Here is a 22,838-nt window from a genome sequence, read left to right on the forward strand (position 1 = left end):
CCGTGGGAAAGGTTTGAAAGCATTTATGTGAGATGCTGTATGCAGTTTAACGCCACCATGCTGCCTGCAGTACAAGTGTAATTCTTTACAATGCAGATGTTACATGTTGAATAAGAACTACATTCATGGTGTATGCTGATTGGGTAGAAATACATTGTAGCGAGCATTACCTTGCTGTCGACAATGAGGTTCCGGATGCAGCCGGTAAAGTGTTTGTGTTGTAACTGCGGGTAGACATAGGGCAGGTTCTCATTGACTCCACCCAGCTGTAACACCTGGGTCCCATTCAGGTGCCTGAGGAATAAAATAACAACATTGTCAGTACTTTTCATACACCTATCCATCCCTATTTTCTACTGCAGTAGTTTTTTCAACCCGTAATACATAGCCTTGTCCCCCACCAATCTGGTGTTCTGAGTTTGACTATGTGAAAGGTGTCTATTCTGTATAAAGGAGGAGAGAGACAAAGATAGACAGAGAAAGAGAGAGAGAGAGAGCCTGAGAGCGAGCGAGAGAGAGAGGGAAAGAGAGAGAGACCGATAGGGAGAGAGAGAGAGACAGATAGGCAGAGGGAGAGAGAATGAGATAGAGAAATAAAGAAAGAGAGCGAGAGAGAGAGAGAAAGAAAGAGAGTGCAAGAAAGACATAGAGCTAGATGTAGAGAGAAAGAGAGAAAGAAAGAGTGAGAGCAACAGACAGACACAAATAGAGAGAGAGAGTAAGAGAGAGAGAGAGAGAGAGAGAGAGAGAGAGAGAGAGAGAGAGAGAGAGAGAGAGAGAGAGAGAGAGAGAGAGAGAGAGAGAGAGAGAGAGAGAGAGAGAGAGAGAGAGGCGTGAGTAGGTTACCTGTCCAGGTTGGGCGTGACCCCAGTGACCTCACAGGACGAGTGGTCCTCTGTGGTCAGCCAGCTGCCCACTCCCTCCATTTCCATGACGGTAGCCCCAGCACAGCGGTCCAGTGTGAAGCGTACCTCCTACAGGAGCACATGAGGAATATCAGCACATCGGAAATATCAGGACATCAGGAATATCAGGAATATAAGGACATCCAGATTATCAGGACATCAGGAATATCAAGACATCGGCTAATATCAGGACATCAGAAATATCAGGAATATCAGCACATCAGGACATTAGGAATATCAGCACATCAGGAATATCAGCACATCAGGAATATAAAGACATCAGGAATATCAGCACATCAGGAATATCAGCACATCGGGAATATCAGCACATCAGGAATATAAGGGCATCAGGAATATAAGGGAATCAGATAATATCCGGACATCAGGAATATCAGGACACCAGGAATATCAACACATCAGGACATCAGGAATATCAGGATACCAGGAATATCAGCCCATCCGGAATATAAGGAATATCAGGACATCAGATAATATCAGGACATCAGGAACATCAGCACATCAGGAATATCAGCACATCAGGAACATAAAGGCATCAGATAATATCCGGACATTAGAAATATCAGGACACCAGGAATATCAACACATCAGGACATCAGGAATATCAGGACATCAGGAATATCAGGACATCAGGAATATCAACCTATCAGGAATATAAAGAATATCAGGACATCGGGAATATAAAGAATATCAGGACATCAGATAATATCAGGACATCAGGAATAACAGGAAATCAGGAATATCAGCACATCAGATAATATCAGGACATCAGGAATATCAGCACGTCAGGAATATCAGCACATCAGGAACATAAAGGCATCAGATAATATCCGGACATTAGAAATATCAGGACACCAGGAATATCAATACATCAGGACATCAGGAATATCAGGACATCAGGAATATCAACCCATCAGGAATATAAAGAATATCAGGACATCAGATAATATCAGGACATCAGGAATATCAGGACATCAGGAATATCAGCACATCAGATATTATCAGGACATCAGGAATATCAGAACATCAGGAATATAAACACATCGGGACTATCAGGAATATCAGGACATCAGATAATATCAGGACATCAGGAATATCAGGACATCCGGAATATCAGGACATCCGCAATATCAGGACATCCGGAATATCAGGACATCCGGAATATCAGGACATCAGGAATATCAAGACATCCAGAATATCAGGACATCAGGAATATAAGGACATCGGGAATATCAGGACATCCAGAATATCAGGACATCAGGAATATCAGGACATCAGGAATATCAAGACATCAAGAATATCAGGACATCCAGATTATCAGGACATCAGGAATATCAGGACATCCAGAATATCAGGACATCAGGAATATCAAGACATCAGATACTGGCTGGCCCACCAGTCTAATATGAGCTCCATTATTGCCAGTAATTCCTCTTTAATATCTGTATTATATTGATCTGTACTATATTCTACTGCAAGAACTAACTAACCATACAAATGTAACTCATTTGCTTCTAAAATGTCCTATTCAACATCTACTCAAAACCAGTTCATTGTTTTCAACGAGCATATTCAACAAGTTATTCCATAGCAGACATTGAGGTGCATTCATTTTGAGTTTGTAAATGGCATACAAATACTAATACAGTGTTTGTATGACACTGTTTATATAATACATTTACTATTTCCCGAATAACCCTGAGTTTGTTTTTCAGACCTGGTAGATGAATGACGTTGTTGTTAGCGCGGTCATACAGCCACAGCGGCCGTACACAGTAATGTATTCAGGAGGTACCCATTCGATCTCCACTGAATCCGAACCACTCAAACCCTCCTACTACTCCAGACGATGTCATGAAAACAGGACTAGTCTAGCAGAGACACCACCTGTTTGCATTAAACTTCCCCAGAGTTCTATAAGAATGAACAGCATATGGCTAGTGTTGGGGGGAGATGTGTGTGTGTGTGTGGAGGGGGTCCATGGGATGGTATAAGCTTGGCAGCAGCTCAGACTTCAGACACCCACCTTACTGTTGCTCCTCACATCCAGACGGTGCCACCGTCTGTCCGCCACGTTCACGTTGCCTGGCAACTGCAAGACCAGTGTGCCCGAGCCATGGTTTATCTTGAGTGTGGGAGTGCCATCGATCAGCTCTGAGGGGAGAGAGAGAGAGAGGACACCGGCATGAGGTCACACATGGTGGTTACATCCCCAGGGATGACCATTCAAACCCCCATCACATACTCTTAATGCCAGGGAGGATCAGATACAACCACACACAGACCACTTCATCCTGAGGCCATCACTTCTGTAGCCATTTCATCTGATCACTGCAACACACCAAGAACAAGCAACCACAGCGAAGCACAGTCAACCAATCAGAGTCAACTGACCTACGTTCAACTTAATTCTGTGTTGTTGTTTGTGTCGCACTGCTTGGCTTTATCTTTGCTTTATCTTGGCCAGGTCGCAGTTGTAAATGAGAACTTGTTCTCAACTAGCCTACCTGGTTAAATAAAGGTGATATAAAAAATATAAATAAATAAATAAACGGTCGAAATTCTGTAAGAGTGGTGTGTGCTCAACCAAACACCAGGTTAAAGTAAAAACAGGCCCCACCTCAGTGCTTTCAGCAGTCTGTTCAGAAAGATGACGTACTTAAAAGGACATCTAATAACCTGGGCCAGTATTAGAACCTGAAAAGCAACAACAGTCAAAGGTGCAGAGCTAATAGTAAACCAGTTAAATATAACTAACAGTCCGACGTCATCATGCTCACTCTTCAACAAGGATTACAACAGTGCCTGGCGCTATGCAATTATGCCCCCCTCCCCCCCACCACAAGACAATAAACATTAAAAAGTGATTCTATTTTCTGACTTAGTCAAATGGGAAATTAAAAATTAATGAACCAGTTAAGACTCGTTGTATGCCTTGTACTGTTTGCAAAGGATTGTGGGTAAACGACATGTCAACCAACCACGGTTCCTCCATAAATCAACATGACATCCACAGTTTAAGAGTTCAGGAGAGAATAGCGCTGTAAATATAAACTCCACGTCGCTCTGTTTTCTAGGCTCGCAAATGCTCTGTTTTCTAGGCTCGCAAATGCTCTGTTTTCTAGGCTCGCAAATGCTCTGTTTTCTAGGCTCGCAAATGCTCTGTTTTCTAGGCTCGCAAATGCTCTGTTTTCTAGGCTCGCAAATGCTCTGTTTTCTAGGCTCGCAAATGCTCTGTTTTCTAGGCTCGCAAATGCTCTGTTTTCTAGGCTCGCAAATGCTCTGTTTTCTAGGCTCGCAAATGCTCTGTTTTCTAGGCTCGCAAATGCTCTGTTTTCTAGGCTCGCAAATGCTCTGTTTTCTAGGCTCGCAAATGCTCTGTTTTCTAGGCTCGCAAATGCTCTGTTTTCTAGGCTCGCAAATGCTCTGTTTTCTAGGCTCGCAAATGCTCTGTTTTCTAGGCTCGCAAATGCTCTGTTTTCTAGGCTCGCAAATGCTCTGTTTTCTAGGCTCGCAAATGCTCTGTTTTCTAGGCTCGCAAATGCTCTGTTTTCTAGGCTCGCAAATGCTCTGTTTTCTAGGCTCGCAAATGCTCTGTTTTCTAGGCTCGCAAATGCTCTATTTTCTAGGCTCGCAAATGCTCTGTTTTCGACAGAGACGGTTGTTCTCCCTCTCCTATAGGTCTTTATCGTTTTCTGGCTTTCGTCATCCCATTCTCTTCCACCCTGCCTCTCTCCATGACAGTCACTCTCTGGCTTGTCGTGTCTTTCTCTTTTATAACCCCAACCTTTTCTCTTTCTCCCTCTCCCACCTGTCTCTCTGCAGTGTTCTCACAGTGGATTCCCAGTAGGCAACCTGTGCTCAGACAGAGATTACTTTGAGCTAGCAGTAAGTCACTGATGTACAGAGCCCAGCCTAAGCCTGAGTGAAAAGCCCTTTTCATGTGAAAGGCCCACAGTGGCCACCACCATCAAGCAAGAGACTGACACTGTCCCACAGGGTATCTCAATCTGACAAGGGTCCCGACCCTCCTTGTTGGGACTGACGTGACATTTCAGGAGAAAAGAGGACAGACTGCGGGGTGACAGGTGTGAACGGTGGAGGCTTGGTTGAGATGAAAAGAGAGAGGGAAGGAGAGGAGAGGGATGTTGAGGGCCTGAGAGGAGAACTTCCACAGGCATGGACCGGCTGGGCTGTGCTGTGTTGGTCAGGCAGGGAGGCTGAAGGGTGGGCAGACAGGCCAAATGGGCTTTATGTTGTGCCCGTATCAAATGATCTTGGACAGGGAGAGTACGCCCAGGTGTCCTCAGGTTACTACAAGCTTTTGCTCTTAAACTCCGGTTGGTGGACTCAGCACGGTCACGGCTAATCTCCCCTCCTCATCCCTTATTCATCATGGTCTCCTCCTCGACATCCCTGCTGATGAACCTTCCCTGTCGAGCGTCTTGGTGAGGGGGAAGCCAGAGGGTCTCAGCCTCCATAGCATGGCACTCCCACTTAAATATGAAAAATTGCCTCTTTTCTGAAGGCCTGAAGGGAATATGTTTGAGGCAGGGACCATATGGACTGCATAAACAGCATTACAAATCACTCAGTATATACAAATCAGCAGCCCAGCAACAGAGAAAGAAAGTCTGTGACTGTGGTGCCTTTAATATAAATTGACTGTCAGCAAACACCCCCATACCCCCAGGAAACAGGACCCAAACTTAAAAGCGATATTTGAAACGGGCGCAGCGCTAAAAGACTGTGAAACAGGTTTCTGCAAATTGACCGTAATGTGCGTTTCACACTCAGTGTAGCTCTCTGCTCGCTTTCATCTGCCAGATGCTGTGTCTACACGTGTGTGTGTGTGTTGGGGGGTTGTGTGTGCGTGTTTGGGGGGGGTTCACTTCATTCTTAGTCAGCCTGTTTCTCAGTTCCTTCTGAGACCACCAACAGTAGTACTGCATAAAGCAAAATATTTTAAAATAGTGCAATGCAAAATGCCTGAGATGTTTACATTCAGCCGGGTATTATGATTCAATTTATTATGGGTAAAAAAATGCAATAACCTTGCCTGTTAAAAATTGGCTTACAAGCTGCAAGCAAATAAACATTACATTCATTGAGTCTATTTCCATACCATTACATCAATCATTTTTTGAAACATCTGGCTTTCTAGTTGCATTTATTAAGAAAATCTGAATTACACATATTAAAAGCATGATAAATAGGCTGCCATCAGGTCAGAATGAGACAAAGTGAGTGATGACATTTTTTCTGCTCTATCCTTGAAGCTGGATGCAACTCTTGGCAACGATGTGTAAACTGGATCCCCAGCCGAGCCCTGAGAGCCTGTTTCCCATTCTGCAGGAGTACGTAATCACCCAAATTTAATTTGTCCGGTTAATTTGTCTATTGATTGGACAAGCTCAGCCCCATGGCTCGTACCCTTGAGAAGGGGGAGTTTACAATAATGCGACTGATTTAACTATGATCTCACTGTTCCAGCAGTCAAAGGCAGGAGACAGCACAGACAGGGTCTAGATCTCTGGCGGGATTTAGAGACAAATATACCACGTATTACATTTAGAGGTGAGGACAGACCAATGGGCACTCTAAAAGATACCAAACCAACACTATACACATCCATAACTCAATATAATGCTTTCAGTATGAAGCACATGTCTGTCTGAACCACATCAGACCGGGGAAAAGATTATGAGCCATGGAAAAGTTAACAAGCAGAACCAAAGACATCTTCCTCCCTGCTAGGGCAACATCCATTGCTCTGTCCGGCCCAGAACAAATCACCTCAGACCTGTCCAGTAATCTCATACAGGCCCAAGCTGGGCAGTAACAGACACTGGCCGCATCCCAAATAGTTCCTTTTTCAATTTATAATGCACTACTTTGTGGTCAAGTAGTGCACTATAAAGGGAATAAGATGCCATTCTCTCTAAACCCGGGCTGTTCAATGTCAGTTCTGGAGCGCAGAAACTCTTCTGGTTTTCATCTCTTCTTCTAATAAGGGACTCATTCAGACCTGGAACACCAGGTGAGTGCAATTAACTACCAGTTAGAAACAAAAACCAGAAGTGTTTCGGCCCTCCAGGACCGGAATTGAACAGCCCTGCTTTAAACGCAGGTTACTTGCCATACTGGCTCGGGGCTCTATCACTTAAAGGCCCGGTTCAGTCAAAATTATGTTTCTCCTGTGTATTGTATCCTATTGTGCAACAGCTGATGAAACTAACAGTGTAAAAGAGTGAAAAAAATGATATTATTTCCTGATAGTTTCTGGTTGAAAATACAATATACCAAGGACCTTCTAATCAGCATGTTTTGCATGGGTGGAGTTTTGGCTTGCCTGGTGACATCACCAGGTGGTGAATTAGTTAATGGATGAATGACAGAGTTCCAAACCTCTCTGCCAACAACAGCTGGTTTTCAAATTCCCCCTCCCCACTCAGACAACTCCCAGACAGTCCTAGCAAAATTATTGCTTGAGAAATACGGTCGTTTTTTGCTGTTTTTGTTTATTTCTACTACAGTAAGCTACTTAATTGTTATCCAGAAAAGATTAGATATTGATATACTGTACAAATGGCTGCATTTGGGCCTTTAATCCCAGGGGAACAGCAGAGAATGTAGGACATGCAGGGTTGTTTTGCAGAGGCAGGTCTGTGCTATGCCACATTAGTGGTGGTGATGCATGGTACAAAGGCCCATGGGGGAATAAACAGCACAGCAAGGTAAAGCACAGCGGAGAACAGACAGTGAGTGGGCAGGGCTGCAGGAGGCAGCCAGCGAGCCGTTCAACGTCTTTAATAAGGAGATACGGGCCGGGAAGCAGTGGGAAATGATAAGGTTTAATAGGTTGCACTGCTAAACAGCGAGAAATAATAAGGTTTGACACAGTCAACCTGTGGGTGAGAGTAATATAGAGACGTTGGGCTGAACTGTTATTGTCTCAGCCGTATATACTTGCCATCTCCCCTCTGCCTTTCTGCCATATCTCCCTCCTGCAATTCTAAAATGTTCTACACATCTTGTTCAGACACCCCTTCCACTAATATCCATGCTCTATTCATCGCTCTCTGTCTTCCCTGTCACTCTCTCTGTCCTCTCTGGCACAGTGCTGGATTAAGAATAGGAAGCTCATGTGACACAGACTTTTGTTGGATTTTGTCTCTCTTCTTCAGACTATGTCTCTCCCTCCACACCCAGTAGCTGTGGACTGGGATGTGAGGCTGTGAGGCTGTGGACGTTGATTATTTGAATCAGCTGTGTGGTACAATGGCAAACACCAAAACGTGCACCCAGGATGGGCCCAAGGACCGAGTTTGGGAAACCCTGACTTACTGCAACATCTGCAGACATCTTTACATCTTCACAGTACACCACACTAACTATGCATCGTGTTGAGACTGCAGACTGAAGACTGTCCTATGCATGTGGCAAAAAAACATTGAAACTTGACACTTCTACTGTATCCTTTCTCCTTTGTTTTCCATGCACACACGCACACGCGCACACGCACACACATACACGCACCCACACACACAATCGAGTGCTAATACTCGAAAGCAAACATAATGTGGAATGGAGCCACAAACACGTACACACAAACATCGTATGTTATTTACTCCAGACCTTAACTTGAGATTGTATGCTAAGCACGTCCACATAGCTCAACAAGTTCATTAAAGCTCTAAATATGTACACCCCGTTGTAATTACATTCTGGAATGAATGACAAATAAGCCTTTACTTTCATAACGAGCCCCTCATTAACCCCTAAAGACCTGATGCTGTCACACTGCAACCACACACACACACACACACACACACACACACACACACACACACACACACACACACACACACACACACACACACACACACACAGAGATCAGTCTTTACCACCAAGTGTACACTCATTAAAGGCCTCAGGAGCTGTGTGTAGGCTGACGCTGACCCCCCTTCAAAGAAATCCCTCCACCCCCAAACTAATTTGGCAAAGTCTCCATGTAAAAAGAACCTTAGTATTCTTGTTTATATTAAACCAGCAAATTCAGACAGATTTGTGTATTGGCTATGAAAAGCCAACTGACATTTACTCCTGAACTACTGTGATTATTATTATTTGACCCTGCTGGTCATCTATGAACATTTGAACATCTCGGCCATGTTCTGTTATAATCTCCACCTGGCACAGCCAGAAGAGGACTGGCCACCGCTCATAGCCTGGTTCCTCTCTAGGTTTCTTCCTAGGTTTTGGCCTTTCTAGGGAGTTTTTCCTAGCCACCGTGCTTCTACACCTGCATTGCTTGCTGTTTGGGGTTTTAGGCGGGGTTTCTGTACAGCACTTTGATGTATCAGCTGATGTAAGAAGGGCTATATAAATACATTTGATTTGATTTGTGTAGAGGACAATTTGAGCATTTCTGCCTCATGCAACCTTCCTATCTCTATCGCGCCATCACAGTGTACGGCAAACACAATTACCAGCACTCACACACTGGCGCATGCCCCTCCCTTCTACCCTGTCTCTCCTCTATCCTGTATTCCTGTCCCCCTCCTCTGTGAGTAGATAAGTAGATATGTACCTATGGCCATGAAGTCCTCAAGGTCCCAGGGCTGTAGCTGGGCCAGGGGCCCACTGTAGAGCAGCAGACCATCTGCAACCTCCGTGATGAACTCCAGGGAGAGACGGCTCTCGAAGCAAGGCCTTATGGGAGGAAACCAGGCATAGCCGTTGCCATGGAAACTGTGTTTGGTCTGCTGGCACTCTGGCCCCTCGAACTGCGCAGGGCACTGGCATCTAGGGCAAAATAACAAGGAAGAGGAACATCACAAAGCAATTGAGTTATTCCCTCATCTATCACGCAAGACTGCTCTATCAGGATGTCCCTGCTGAGGCCTGGATGGGATGGCCTGCAACTGCTTAACCACGCAACAGTCAGTCACACACACACACACACACACACACACACACACACACACACACACACACACACACACACACACACACACACACACACACACACACACACACACACACACACACACACACACACACAATTTGCTTCTAATTGTTCTCAATTGCATAACAACTAAAGATTGTGTGTACAAGAGTGTACATCCCAACTAAGCATCTAGCAGTCTATATTAGCCCCCAAGGACTGCTCACAATCTGGAGAACACTATATTTCAGCTTTCTCTCTCTCTGTCTGTCTTGCTCTCCCACTACTGTTTCGCCTCTAGTGATTTCCTTCTGCGAGACACTCCACATCTCATGCAGATGTTCTCATTATCAGCCGTACCATAGGGAGAATCCATCACTATTAACAACATAGCAGCCGAGCACAGCTGTACTCCTCCCTCTGGTTATTCTGTCATCCCTTTTCCTTCATTCAGTCTTCCTTTGTCACTCACTCACTCACTGACACAGACAGACAGACAGACAGACAGACAGACAGACAGACAGACAGACAGACAGACACACACACACACACTACCCCACTGTATCCACCTGTTGTAGAGGCAGCTAATATAGCTGGCACACACACACACAGGCAATCCTGTGGCATCAATCATGTGTGGCTTTCTCTAGTTAGTTCAGTCAGAAGCCCAGCTATTTTCTCAGCCGGTTCCCTCTACATCACCCTACTCACAGCAGCCTAATAATAGTCTTCCAGACTGCCATGCACCCTTCGTTTCGTTCCTCTCTCATTTGTGTGCTGCGAAGAGAGAGAGAAGAGCTCCTGGCTGCCTGGCTGCCACATCCGACATTCTTGCATTTAGTCTTTCCCATTTCCCAGTCTCTGCTCTGAACCCAGATTGAAAAGGAGAGACTGTCGGAAATGATAGTCCCCCCTGGCACATGGCAGACATGCTAATGCGGGAGGAGTGAAACAGGCAGGCGGGCCGTGCGCTAACACAATAACATGCTTCTTCTAATAACCAGGCACAGTAATCAAAGCTATACACCCCACGTTTAGAAGGCACACCATAGCAAAAAGGGAGAGAGGAGAGAGGACTGTATGCACGCATGACTGTAAGTCGCTTTGGATAAAAGCATCTGCTAAATAGCATGCGTTATTATACTATAGGGGAGAGGACAACAGCAGGTGGTGAACGTTGCAGATCAGCATGCACGTCGGACTGTTCTGTTTCCAACAACATGGTATCCCGACCATGACGCAGAGGAATGAAAGGACGTTTGGTCTAGGAGCTCTAGGAGCACTGGTTCTGATGAAGGTCCTATAGGCTCAGGTTTACCAAACAGGATCCTATAGTGACACTATAATGCCATCTCACTGTGGAGAGGCAGGGAGTTGAGTCCAGTGATATCTGGATGTGGTTACAGCCTGGAGCCATGCGTCTACCTGACCACTATCACATGGAAAGGGAGGAAGTGTACACGCACGGTCACGGCTTAGTGTGAATAGGCCCCGAGCAGCAAACAAGGCTTGTATTACACCATCAGACCATCTGACCATCAAAGACATCAACATATCTCCCAGAGTGACAGACAGTAAAGTACAACGGAGGGATCACTTATAGAAAAGAAAGAGGGAGAGATAAGGCTGTAGGGAGAAGGAGATGTAAAGATAGGGGGATTGAAGACAATACACTGGAAACTTGACCTACCTTATCTCTCCGTTTGGAAACAATTCACCCAGTCTCAGGGAATAATCTCTCATTTATCCCATCAGAGATATCAGGAACATGATTTCAGCCCAATCCTCTTACTGTACTTGAGTTTTTTTTCTCCTTTGCTCATTTCCTGTTCTTTGCTTGCACATGGGGATGTTATTTGCTAGCGTTCGAAAGGGACCAAGTAATCTCCCCTGCCCTCCATTTTCAAATCCCGCTATTAATCCCGGCGCCACGATTATCTACATGTTGTTTCTTAAATCTTAAATCTCTGCGCTGCGTCGCTGGGGATCTCTGTGCATCTGCGCAGTTCTACATCCGTGTGCTCAATGCCTAGTGATAAACCAGGCCAGGGCTCTGTGCTCTGCTCCGTCCACTGCCAACCGTCCACTGCCTCTGTCTCATAACTATTACCAGGCTTGCGTTTGTCTTTGAACGGTTTCACACACCCAAGCCTGCAGAGGATGACACTGACCTCTGCCCTATTCAGTTATAAAGACATTCTCTAGTGGAAACAATAATCGTAGAAATGTCATAATTGAATACGTATTACATTTACATTTAAGTCATTTAGCAGACGCTCTTATCCAGAGCGACTTACAAATTGGAAAGTTCATACATATTCAACCTGGTCCCCCCGTGGGAATTGAACCCTGGTCCCCCAGTGGGAATTGAACCCACAACCCTGGCGTTGCAAGCGCCATGCTCTACCAACTGAGCCACACGGGACCAATGTGAGGAATTTATATTAACATTGTTAATTATTCGCTACATTCACAGACTCAAAATACTTTACAGCTTTTTAAGTTCTTGGCTTTTCAGTTATAACGTAAGCCGAGTTCTACAATGACAACTTGTAATGAACAAGGAGGCTCTTCTGTTCTGACACATCAACATCCTTATCCTGTGTTTGGGCCAAACTGGCAATGTTAGTTCAACTGTTAAAAGCCAATATGTGTCTGCAACAGAGAGAGAGCTGGGATTAACTCTGGGTTGGCTGCATAAATCATTCTGGTACGGACCAATGGCGAGGCACATTACACGCTTAGTACGTCCAACTAGACACAAATCCTGGGTTTACTTTCTTATTTTAATTAAACAGCAGAGAACCAAATTAAATTTCTCCTCCTATCGTGTTTCAAAGGGAAGCTGGATGGACAATTCCAGGAAGAGCATTTGAGCATATGTTCAAATTTTGGGCAAGATGCCTGGCAATTTTTTCAGGAACATCTGTATACGCCTCCTTTCTAGACGAATCAGGAGCAGAATACCTCTGAATATGAACTAATAATGCCGGTGGATTTCAAACGAGGGACCTTCGATGTGTGTGTTTGCACGGGGTGTGTGTGTGTGTGTCTCCGTCATCCTCCTTCGTCCTCTCTCTCTCTCTCTCTCAGTCAGGAGACTAACGTTATAGGTGTGTCAGCATGCTCAAACTGAAGTATCATCTGTGGCTGTGTTGATGTCCGTGGGATCAGAAGTCTGCACAAGTGAAATCCACAGGAGGAATGGCCAACACCTCCCCAGAGCAGTGCCTTAGTAAATATGGTGATTCTGCTCACAGAGTTCAGTCCAGACACACAGCCTTGTAGTAGTTTATGTGTCTCCACGAAAAGGGGTCAGGTTTCTGGTCTAGAAGCACGGTTTTGACTGCTCCTACAGTTTTGCTTCGGTACTGCAGTTTAACTGACTCCTGGCCCAGAAAGACCATGTCTATACACGGCCACATAGAGAAGTCAGATTTGGAAATTCCTAAGAAGCCACTTTAGGTCTTTGTGCACAAAACCATCTATTGAATTACTCAAGGAATTGTCGCTGAGGCCACGTTTTCTTTCATCACTCACAGCCAAAGATAAATATTTTTTTAAATTCATCCAATGTCTGCCATGATTTTGGATGACATCGTCGCTGCTCGTGCTGCTCCTAGTGCGCACTGGGTCAGAGCGCGCATGTGATGTTGGTCCGTATAAACCGGATGCAACCCGGCATATGTGAAAGTGAGTAGATTAATTTAAAAACAACAGTTGGACACAGTCTCCAGTTTTTATTGTACCAAAGTGGTCTCCAAAGTGGTGTCCACAAAATGTTGCATGAATTCTCAGAGATGAAATATATATATTTTTTAAATGATCTCGAGCTCTCGTTAAATTGTTTGTGCACTGTTATTTAAGTGCACTTCCACATTGCCAACACCGTAACAAAAACTTACACAGACGTATGATAAAACATGCATCATTCCCTTTTAAATACCTCCTTTCGTGTAGCGGCCAGGTTGGTATTTTTGATGTGTTCATTTCCTTTGCATTTTTAATCACAAAGATCATTAGAAAATTCCCCCCACATCACCGGCGGCGTTTAGCCTTCCTCCTCAACACGATCCCAGAAGTATTTAGCTTGACGTTGAGCTCGCTCAGACATTCAGAGCACAACTATGAAATTCATTCAGGATGACCAAGAGGGAACCAAAAACAGAGAGGCACCGGGGGAGAGAGGTAGAGGAGGTGAGAGGAGCAGAGAGGAAACCGAGGCACCAGACATATGGCACTGCAACATGGCTGCTGTACTGTAGAACACAGAGCTCAATACTGAAGCTAAAGCTTCTCTCCTAAACAACCACCGCTGGGATTACAGCAGCGAGCTGAGCCCAGGTCGGAAAGACATCAAAGGCCTGGCCGGCGAGTGAGAGAGCGAGCCAGAGAGAGAGAGAGAGAGGGAGAGAGAGGTGAGACCTGTGGACATGGTTTAACTCTGTTCAATTAGAGATGAAGCAGAATAATCAGGCGTGGCTAACGAGGTTATTTAAACAGCCTCGGCTATGTTATCTGGTTGTCTAACCCGACCCCTCACCCCCACCTCACCTTCCAACCCCTGTACCAAATGACTTTGCTGCCCTCTTTCCTCCTCACCATTACCCCCCTCGCCCCCCTTGTAAAATGGATTGTTAGTCCCCTTCTCTCTGTTTAGGTATTGCTACTCAGTGAAGAAAATCAATAGGATTATTGGCTCTGGATAATTGGAGAAAAAGGCTAAAAGCTGTGTACCTCATATTTGTGAGAAGTCTTGCAGGTAGGTTAAGTGATGAGACTCACAAAGAGGGGCTTGGATCCTTTTGAAAACTTCCCTTGATCTATCTTTCAGCACCAGCACAGCATTTGTGTGAGCGAGCAGGGAGGCGCATGGCGCCACTTGCCTGTTTTTGGCCAAATACTTTCAAAGAGTTTCACCCCTCTAGCAAGATTTAAGTATTAGTTGACTTATTGATTCCTCTTCCACACATAGCCCTCACTCTCATTTATAAAGCATTCTCCTACCAGGAATTCATTCTCATCTATCTGTTGCAGACTCCAGGCAACCATCACTATCTCAACAGGGAAACAACAGATCTGAGCCTCCCCTTCCCCCACCTTGGTGACTGCTAAAAGGTCAGGCTGCCAAAGGCTATTTGCTGCTTTTTGATACCTCAGCTCACCCGTACACAACTGTAAACACAATTAAACCCCTTCCCCTGTGTGAACATTTCACTGCAGGTGGTATGACTTCTTTCTCACCTGTACCCGCTCTGAGTGTCGACACAGATGCCCCCGTTGAAGCAGGGGTTTCTGGGATAGGAGGAACAGATCTTGTGGACGTGTTCTCTACCGGAGCAGCTGCATACTGCCGTGGATTCCACCGTCACCGACACCAGTGACATGCTCCCAGAATCCACCACAGTGGGCGTGTCACTGACGCTTAGCACGTTGGAGCAGCCGCCGCTGCCGCCACAGTCTGTGTTGGCACACTCATCCACGTGTACCTGGCTGACGTTCACTTGCAGGAACGACTGCAGCTGTGGACAGAGAGAGAGAGAGAGAGAGAGAGAGAGAGAGAGAGAAGGAGAGGAATGAAGGGAAAGAGAGAGTATCAAGGGAGAATTAAATTAGTAGGATTAAGACGGAAATAGGAGGCGAAAGGAGACAGAGGAACAACAAAGTAGAAGGTTAAAAGGTAATCAAGGGACAGCCATGGAAGAGTCAAAGCAGAACAGTCTTGATTAGCACCAGGGTTTATCCTAAAGCCTTCAGAAAGCACATAATGCCTGTTGTTTTAGCCGTCTTTTTTTCGTCCTCGACATAAGCATCTGGGTTGTGTGACACACTCATACCATGCAAGTACCCCTACAGCCAAACAACACTCCTTCTCTCTCTCTCTCTCTCACACACACACACTTACATAAATGCACATGGTCACACACACGGATGGATATACACATGCAAACCCACACAATACAACCCTCTCCAAATGGCCCTCCAAGCGTCTGATTTTCGAAGTGTGCTGATACTGTAAATATAACATACAGTACACCATGGCCTGTGTTTACAGTCTCTCTCTCTCTCTCTCTCTCTCTCTCTCTCTGTCTCTCTCTCTATGTCTCTCTCTCTATGTCTCTCTCTGTCTCTCTGTCTGGGAGTGAGGAGAGCCATCCAGAGATAATCTGTTTCAGCGCTGCAGTACCACGGCACATTTCACTTAGATGGGCCACACTCACCACCACTTCCCATCTAACCCCCTCCCGACTCCCGCTCTATCTAGCTTACCAGCAAAGGGGAGACACCTCCTCCTCCCACACAACCACAGTTACATACCCCTCCTCTTCACTGTGACCACAGACACTACCAGGGCTGACAAAGACATGGTTTACAGGCTTATGTCATGCATGCACAGAATGTATACTGTATTATTTGTGTCAGATTTTAATTGGGAAGAACCCCAGTGGAACAGAGCTCCACTGCCTTAGGTTAGGAGATTTTAAAATGTCAAATGGAAAAGCAGCCGTTCTACCACCTTCAAGTGTCCAAGTGACCTGTTGTTTCTATGCAGAATAAAGTGTCTAGGCTGGTACAATTTGATCAGTGACTGAGAGTGTTGTACCATCTGTATTTGAGTGGATGTGCATGGAAAGGAAGAGAGGAAAGTTTGTTGAGTTCCCCTCAGAATACACCAGTAAGTGCTCGTGTGTGAACATTAAAGAGAATGTCAGAATGTGTATGTGTTTATCTCCAACGATCCCACACAATGAGAGCACTTAAAGGAACATGGGTAGAGTGAGAGCCCAAGGGAAACTTCAGGATGTGTATCAAAAGACATCCCTGACTCTCTTTCTCATCTCCACTGCTATCTTCCCCTTCCCACCCGTCCACTCAAGCTCTAGGACTCTCTAAATGTAACGTATGTGTCTGGCGCCCCTTTACCGTGCATGTACATCCCCAATGTCACATTACCGTGTAATGACTGCCTGAAAAGATGCTTTACATTACTTATCTGAGAGGTTAAACACTTCTGATATGGAACATCTCTCAATCCACTTGCGTAGAAAGACACACAACAAGCTCACCAGAGAAATATAGTGTGTGTGTATGGGTGTGTGCCCAATGACAAATACTGCACACCCAGAATCCCTATACAGGCAGAAGAGACATTTCATATAAGACCAAATGACCTCTGGGAAGGGATGGCAACATGATCGCTCTTTACGCTTTGCGCATGACCGTACTGTCAGCTTTATCAAACCACAGTTTGAGGCACCCATGAGGCTTCGACTACAATACCCATGCCTCCCTGGGGCAGAGTCTGTGGAGAAAACAGTAAAGGCACCCTAGGGACTTGTAGGCCTACAAAGAATATGCTGAAAACTGGGACATCGTTGCCCAGAAGGCGGGAGGGAGGAGGAAGAGAAATTATACAGGTTGGACCTGAGGCTAATTCGTTTGTTTTAAACTGACAAACGCTTTGCTGACCATATTGGATTTGAGTTTGTCTGATTTACAGTTTGTCTGAATTACAGTTGGAAAAGAGAGGAGAGGAATAACAGAAAGATCCGATGCACAGTCAAAGCTACAGTAACATGCTATTGGGGAATGCTGTGCTTTTATTCCTCAAGGTCTCATCTTTCCCCTATGTGGATCTGAGGCACAGTGTCTCTCTTTCTCTCAATTCAATTTAACGGCTTTATTGGCATGGGAATCATATGTTTCAATTGCCAAAGCAAGTGAAACACCAAATAAACAAAAGTGAAATAAACAGCAAAAAAAATAACAGTAAACATTACACTTACAAAAGTTCCAAATGTCATATTATGTCTACAGTTGAAGTCAGAAGTTTACATCCACCACAAATACATTTAAACTCAGTTTTTCACAATTCCTGACATTTAATCCTAGTAAAAATTCCCTGTCTTAGGTCAGTGAGGATCACCACTTTATTTTAAGAATGTGAAATGTCAGAATAATAGTAGAGAGAATGATTTCTGACAAAGCTGGTGTAACTGAGTCAGGTTTGTAGGCCTCCTTGCTCGCACACACTTTTTCAGTTCTACCCACACATTTTCTATATGGTGGAGGTCAGGGCTTTGTGATGGCCACTCCAATACCTTGACTTTGTTGTACATAAGCCATTTTGCCACAACTTTGGAAGTATGCTTGGGGTCATTGTCCATTTGGAAGACCCATTTGCGACCAAGCTTTAACTTCCTGACTGATGTCTTGAGATGTTGCTTCAATATATCCACATAATTTTAATTTCGCATGCTGCCATCTATTTTGTGAAGTGCACCAGTCTCTCCTGCAGCAAAGCACCCCCACTTCATGATACTGCCACCCCGCTGCTTCATGGTTGGGATGGTGTTCTTCGGCATGCAAGCCTCCCCCTTTTCCTCCAAACATAACGATGGTCATTATGGTTTCATCAGACCAGAGAAAATTTCTCCAAAAAGTATGATCTTTGTCCCCATGTGCAGTTGCAAACCGTAGTATGGCTTTTTTATGGCGGTTTTGGAGCAGTGGCTTCGTCCTTGCTGAGCGGCCTTTCAGGTTATGTCGATATAGGACTCGTTTTACTGTGGATATAGATACTTTTGTACTTGTTTCCTCCAGCATCTTCACAAGGTCCTTTGCTGATGTTCTGGGATTGATTTGCACTTTTCGCACCAAAGTACATTCATCACTAGGAGACCGAACGCGTCTCCTTCCTGAGCGGTATGACGGCTGGGTGGTCCCATGGTGTTTATATTTGCGTACTATTGTTCGTACAGCTGAACGTGGTACCTTAAGGCGTTTGGAAATTGCTCCCAAGATGAACCAGACTTGTGGAGGTCTACAATTTTTTTTCTGAGGTCTTTCGATGATTTCTTTTGATTTTCCCATGATGTCAAGCAAAGAAGCACTGAGTTTGAAGGTAGCCCTTGAAATACATCCACAGGTACACCTCCAATTGACTCAAATTATGTCAAGTAGCCTATCAGAAACTTCTAAAGCCATGACATAATTTTCTGGAATTTTCCAAGTTGTTTAAAGGCACAGTTAACTTAGTGTATGTAAACTTCTGACCCACTGGAATTGTGATAAAGTGAATTATAAGTGAAATAATCTGTCGGTAAACAATTGTTGGAAAAATTACTTGTGGCATGCACAAAGTAGATGTCCTAAACGACTTGCCAAAACTATAGTTTGTTAACAAGAAATTGATGGGGTGGTTGAAAAACGAGTTTTAATGACTCCAACCTAAGTTTATGTAATCTTCCGACTTCATCTGTATATACAGTGTTGTAATGATGTGCAAATAGTTAAAGTACAAAAGGGAAAATAAATAAACATAAATCTCTCTCTCTCTCTCTCTCTAGGTAAGCCAATCAGACAGGAGGGTGCTCAATGGCTCCGTTCTTAGAGAACACAAGCCATTTAATGATACAGTCAGTCATACAAACAAACCATAATTACACACTAGACCTAAAATCATCATGCTCTTTAGCAGTACTTAGCAGCATGTTCAGTACAGCTGTTTGGTTGTTGCTGGTCTGACATGTGAAACAAAAGTGGTAAGCTGATCATGGTAAGCTGAAATCAGCTTAAATCAGTCATACCAAATTTCTATCAACATGTTAAATGTGCAACCAGAGGGAAAAAAAATTCTAGATCACCTGTAATCCACACACAGAGACGCGTACAAAGCTCTCCCTCGTCCCACCATTTGGTTATTCCGACCACAACACTATCCTCCTGATTCCTGCATACAAGAAAAGATTTAAGCAGGAAGCACCAGTGACTCGGTCTATAAAAAAGTGGTCAGATGAAGCAGATGCTAAAAGTACAGGACTGTTTTACTATCACAGACAGGAACATGTTCCGGGATTCTTCCGATGGCATTGAGGAGTACACCACATCAGTCACTGGCTTTATCAATAAGTGCATCGAGGACGTCGTCCCCACAGTGACTGTATGTACATACCCCAACCAGAAGCCATAGATTACAGGCAACATTCGCACTGAGCTAAAGGGGCAGGACTCTAACCCGGAAGCTTACAAGAAATCCTGCTATGTCCTGTGACGAACCATCAAACAGGCAAAGCTTCAATACAGGGCTAAGATTGAATCATACTACACCGGCTCCGACGCTCGTCTTATGTGGCAGGGCTTGCAAACTATTACAGACTACAAAGGGAAGCACAGCCGAGAGCTGCCCAGTGACAAGAGCCTACCAGACGAGCTAAATCACTTCTATGCTCGCTTCGAGACAAGCAACACTGAGGCATGCATGAGAGCATCAGCTGTTCCGGACGACTGTGTGAACACGCTCTCCGTAGCCGACGTGAGTAAGGCCTTTAAACAGGTCAACATACACAAGGCTTTGGGGCCAGATGCATTAACCAGGACGTGTGCTCCGGGCATGTGCTGGCCAACTGGCAGGTGTCTTCACTGACATTTTCAACATGTCCCTGATTGAGTCTGTAATACCAACATGTTTCAAGCAGACCACCATAGTCCCTGTGCCCAAGAACACAAAGGCAACCTGCCTAAATGACGACAGACCCGTAGCACTCACGTCCGTAGCCATGAAGTGCTTTGAAAGGTTGGTAATGGCTCACATCAACACTATTATCCCAGAAACCCTAGACCCACTCCAATTTGCATACCGCCCGAACAGATCCACAGATGATGCAATCTCTATTGCACTCCTCACTGCCCTTTCCCACCTGGACAAAAGGAACACTTATGTGAGAATGCTATTCATTGACTACAGCTCAGCGTTCAAAACCATAGTACCCTCAAAGCTCATCACTAAGCTAAGGAGCATGGGACTAAACACCTCCCTCTGCAACTGGATCCTAGACTTCCTGACGGGCCACCCTCAGGTGGTGAGGGTAGGTAACAACACATCTGCCACGCTGCTCCTCAACACTGGAGCTCCCTAGGGGTGTGTGCTCAGTCCCCTCTTGTACTCCCATGTTCACCCACGACTGCATGGCCAGGCACGACTCAAACACCATCATTAAGTTCGCAGATGACACAACAGTGGTAGGCCTGATCACCGACAACGATGAGACAGTCTATAGAGAGGAGGTCAGAGACCTGGCCGGGTGGTGCCAGAATAACAACCTATCCTTCAACGTAACCAAGACTAAGGAGATGATTGTGGACTACAGGAAAAGGAGGACTGAGCACGCCCCCATTCTCATTGACAGGGCTGTAGTGGAGCAGGTTGAGAGCTTCAAGTTCCTTGGTGTCCACATCAACAACAAACTAGAATGTTCCAAACACACCAAGACAGTTGTGAAGAGGGCACGACAAAGCCTATTCCCCCTCAGGAAAATAAAAAGATTTGGCATGGGTCCTGAGATCCTCAAAAGGATGCAACTGCAACATCGAGAGCATCCTGTCTGGTTGCATCACTGCCTGGTACGGCAATTGCTCAGCCTCTGACCGCAAGGCACTACAGAGGGTAGTGCGTACGGCCCAGTACATCACTGGGGCTAAGCTGCATGCCATCCAGGACCTCTACACCAGGCGGTGTCAGAGGAAGGCCCTAAAAATTATCAAAGACCCCAGCCAACCCAGTCATAGACTGTTCTCTATACTACCACATGGCAAGCGGTACCAGAGTGCCAAGTCTAGGACAAAAAGGCTTCTTAACAGTTTTTACCCCCTAGCCATAAGACTCCTGAACAGGTAATCAAATGGCTACCCGGACTATTTGCATTGTGTGCTCCCCTCAACCCCCCAACCCCTCTTTTACGCTGCTGCTACTCTCTGTTTATCATATATGCATAGTCACCCTAACTATACATTCATGTACATACTACCTCAATTGGGCCGACCAACTAGTGCTCCCGGACATTGGCTAACCGGGCTATCTGCATTGTGTCCCACCACCCGCCAACCCCTCTTTTACGCTACTGCTACTCTTTGTTCATCATAGATGCATAGTCACTTTAACCATATCTACATATACATACTACCTCAATCAGCCTGACTAATCGGTGTCTGTATGTAGCCTCGCTACTTTTATAGCCTCGCTACTGTATATAGCCTGTCTTTTTACTGTTGTTTTATTTCTTTACTTACCTATTGTTCACCTAATACCTTTTTTGCACTATTGGTTAGAGCCTGTAAGTAAGCATTTCACTGTAAGGTCTACACCTGTTGTATTCGGCGCATGTGACAAATACACTTTGATTTGATTTGATTTGAAAAAATTAAATACTGTCTCACAGGGTCACTGTCTGTGGTCAAACCGGGAACCAGAACAAAAATGGAGTCTAGATTTAAACAACCTTCAGTCACAAACCCATCCTCTAAACAACAATACACTGCAGCATCTGCTCTGCAAACAACAAAGGTAGGAAGCACGCTAGATATAATCACGCCACCAATAATAGTGTTTTTTAATAATGATTAAAAAACACTATTACGCAAAGAAGGTCTACAGTAGCCTCAACAGCACTCTGTAGGTTAGCGCCATGGTGTAGCCGGTGGACAGCTATCTTTCGTCCTCCTCTGGGTACATTGACTTCAATACAAAACCTAGGAGGCTCATGGTTCTCACCCCCTTCCATAGACTTACACAGTAATTATGACAACTTCCAGAGGACGACCTCCAGACTATCAGAGCTCTTGCAGCATAAAATGATACGTTGTCCATCCAATCAAAGGATCAGATAATTAATCTAGAACTGGAATCATAAGCTACATCTAGCTAGCACTGCAGTGTATAAAATGTGGCGAGTAGTTGACCCAAAGAGAGAGAAAGACAATAGTTGAACAGTTTTGAACAAACTGATTTTTTCCAAAATGAAGGAGAAGCAAGAGAGAAAGAGAGAGATATTTCATATTGCAGCTAGCTAGTTTAGTCTACTGAAACACCCTGCCTAAAGAAAGGAATGCTATGTTAGAGAGATTTCCTCATTTTTTTTTACTTACTTAGCTAGCAAATGCAGCTAGCTAGTTTAGCCTACTGAAAC

At 44.9% G+C, this 22,838-nt stretch overlaps 1 protein-coding gene across 3 annotated transcripts in view; it reads right to left on the reverse strand.

The window, feature by feature from the left end:
* Window positions 1-22,838, reverse strand: part of LOC129834349 (neural-cadherin-like) — a 206,536-nt gene that overhangs the window by 24,786 nt on the left and 158,912 nt on the right. For all 3 annotated transcript variants that reach the window (XM_055899249.1, XM_055899250.1, XM_055899251.1), the window contains exons 22-26: window positions 15,118-15,395; window positions 9,517-9,731; window positions 2,950-3,077; window positions 847-974; window positions 171-294 (exon numbers count right to left, since the gene is read on the reverse strand). In XM_055899249.1, the coding sequence (XP_055755224.1) occupies window positions 171-294; window positions 847-974; window positions 2,950-3,077; window positions 9,517-9,731; window positions 15,118-15,395 (873 nt within the window). The remainder of the gene's footprint in view (window positions 1-170; window positions 295-846; window positions 975-2,949; window positions 3,078-9,516; window positions 9,732-15,117; window positions 15,396-22,838) is intronic.

Source organism: Salvelinus fontinalis, chromosome 35, assembly GCF_029448725.1.
Source record: "Salvelinus fontinalis isolate EN_2023a chromosome 35, ASM2944872v1, whole genome shotgun sequence".
NCBI classification, from domain to species: domain Eukaryota; kingdom Metazoa; phylum Chordata; class Actinopteri; order Salmoniformes; family Salmonidae; genus Salvelinus; species Salvelinus fontinalis.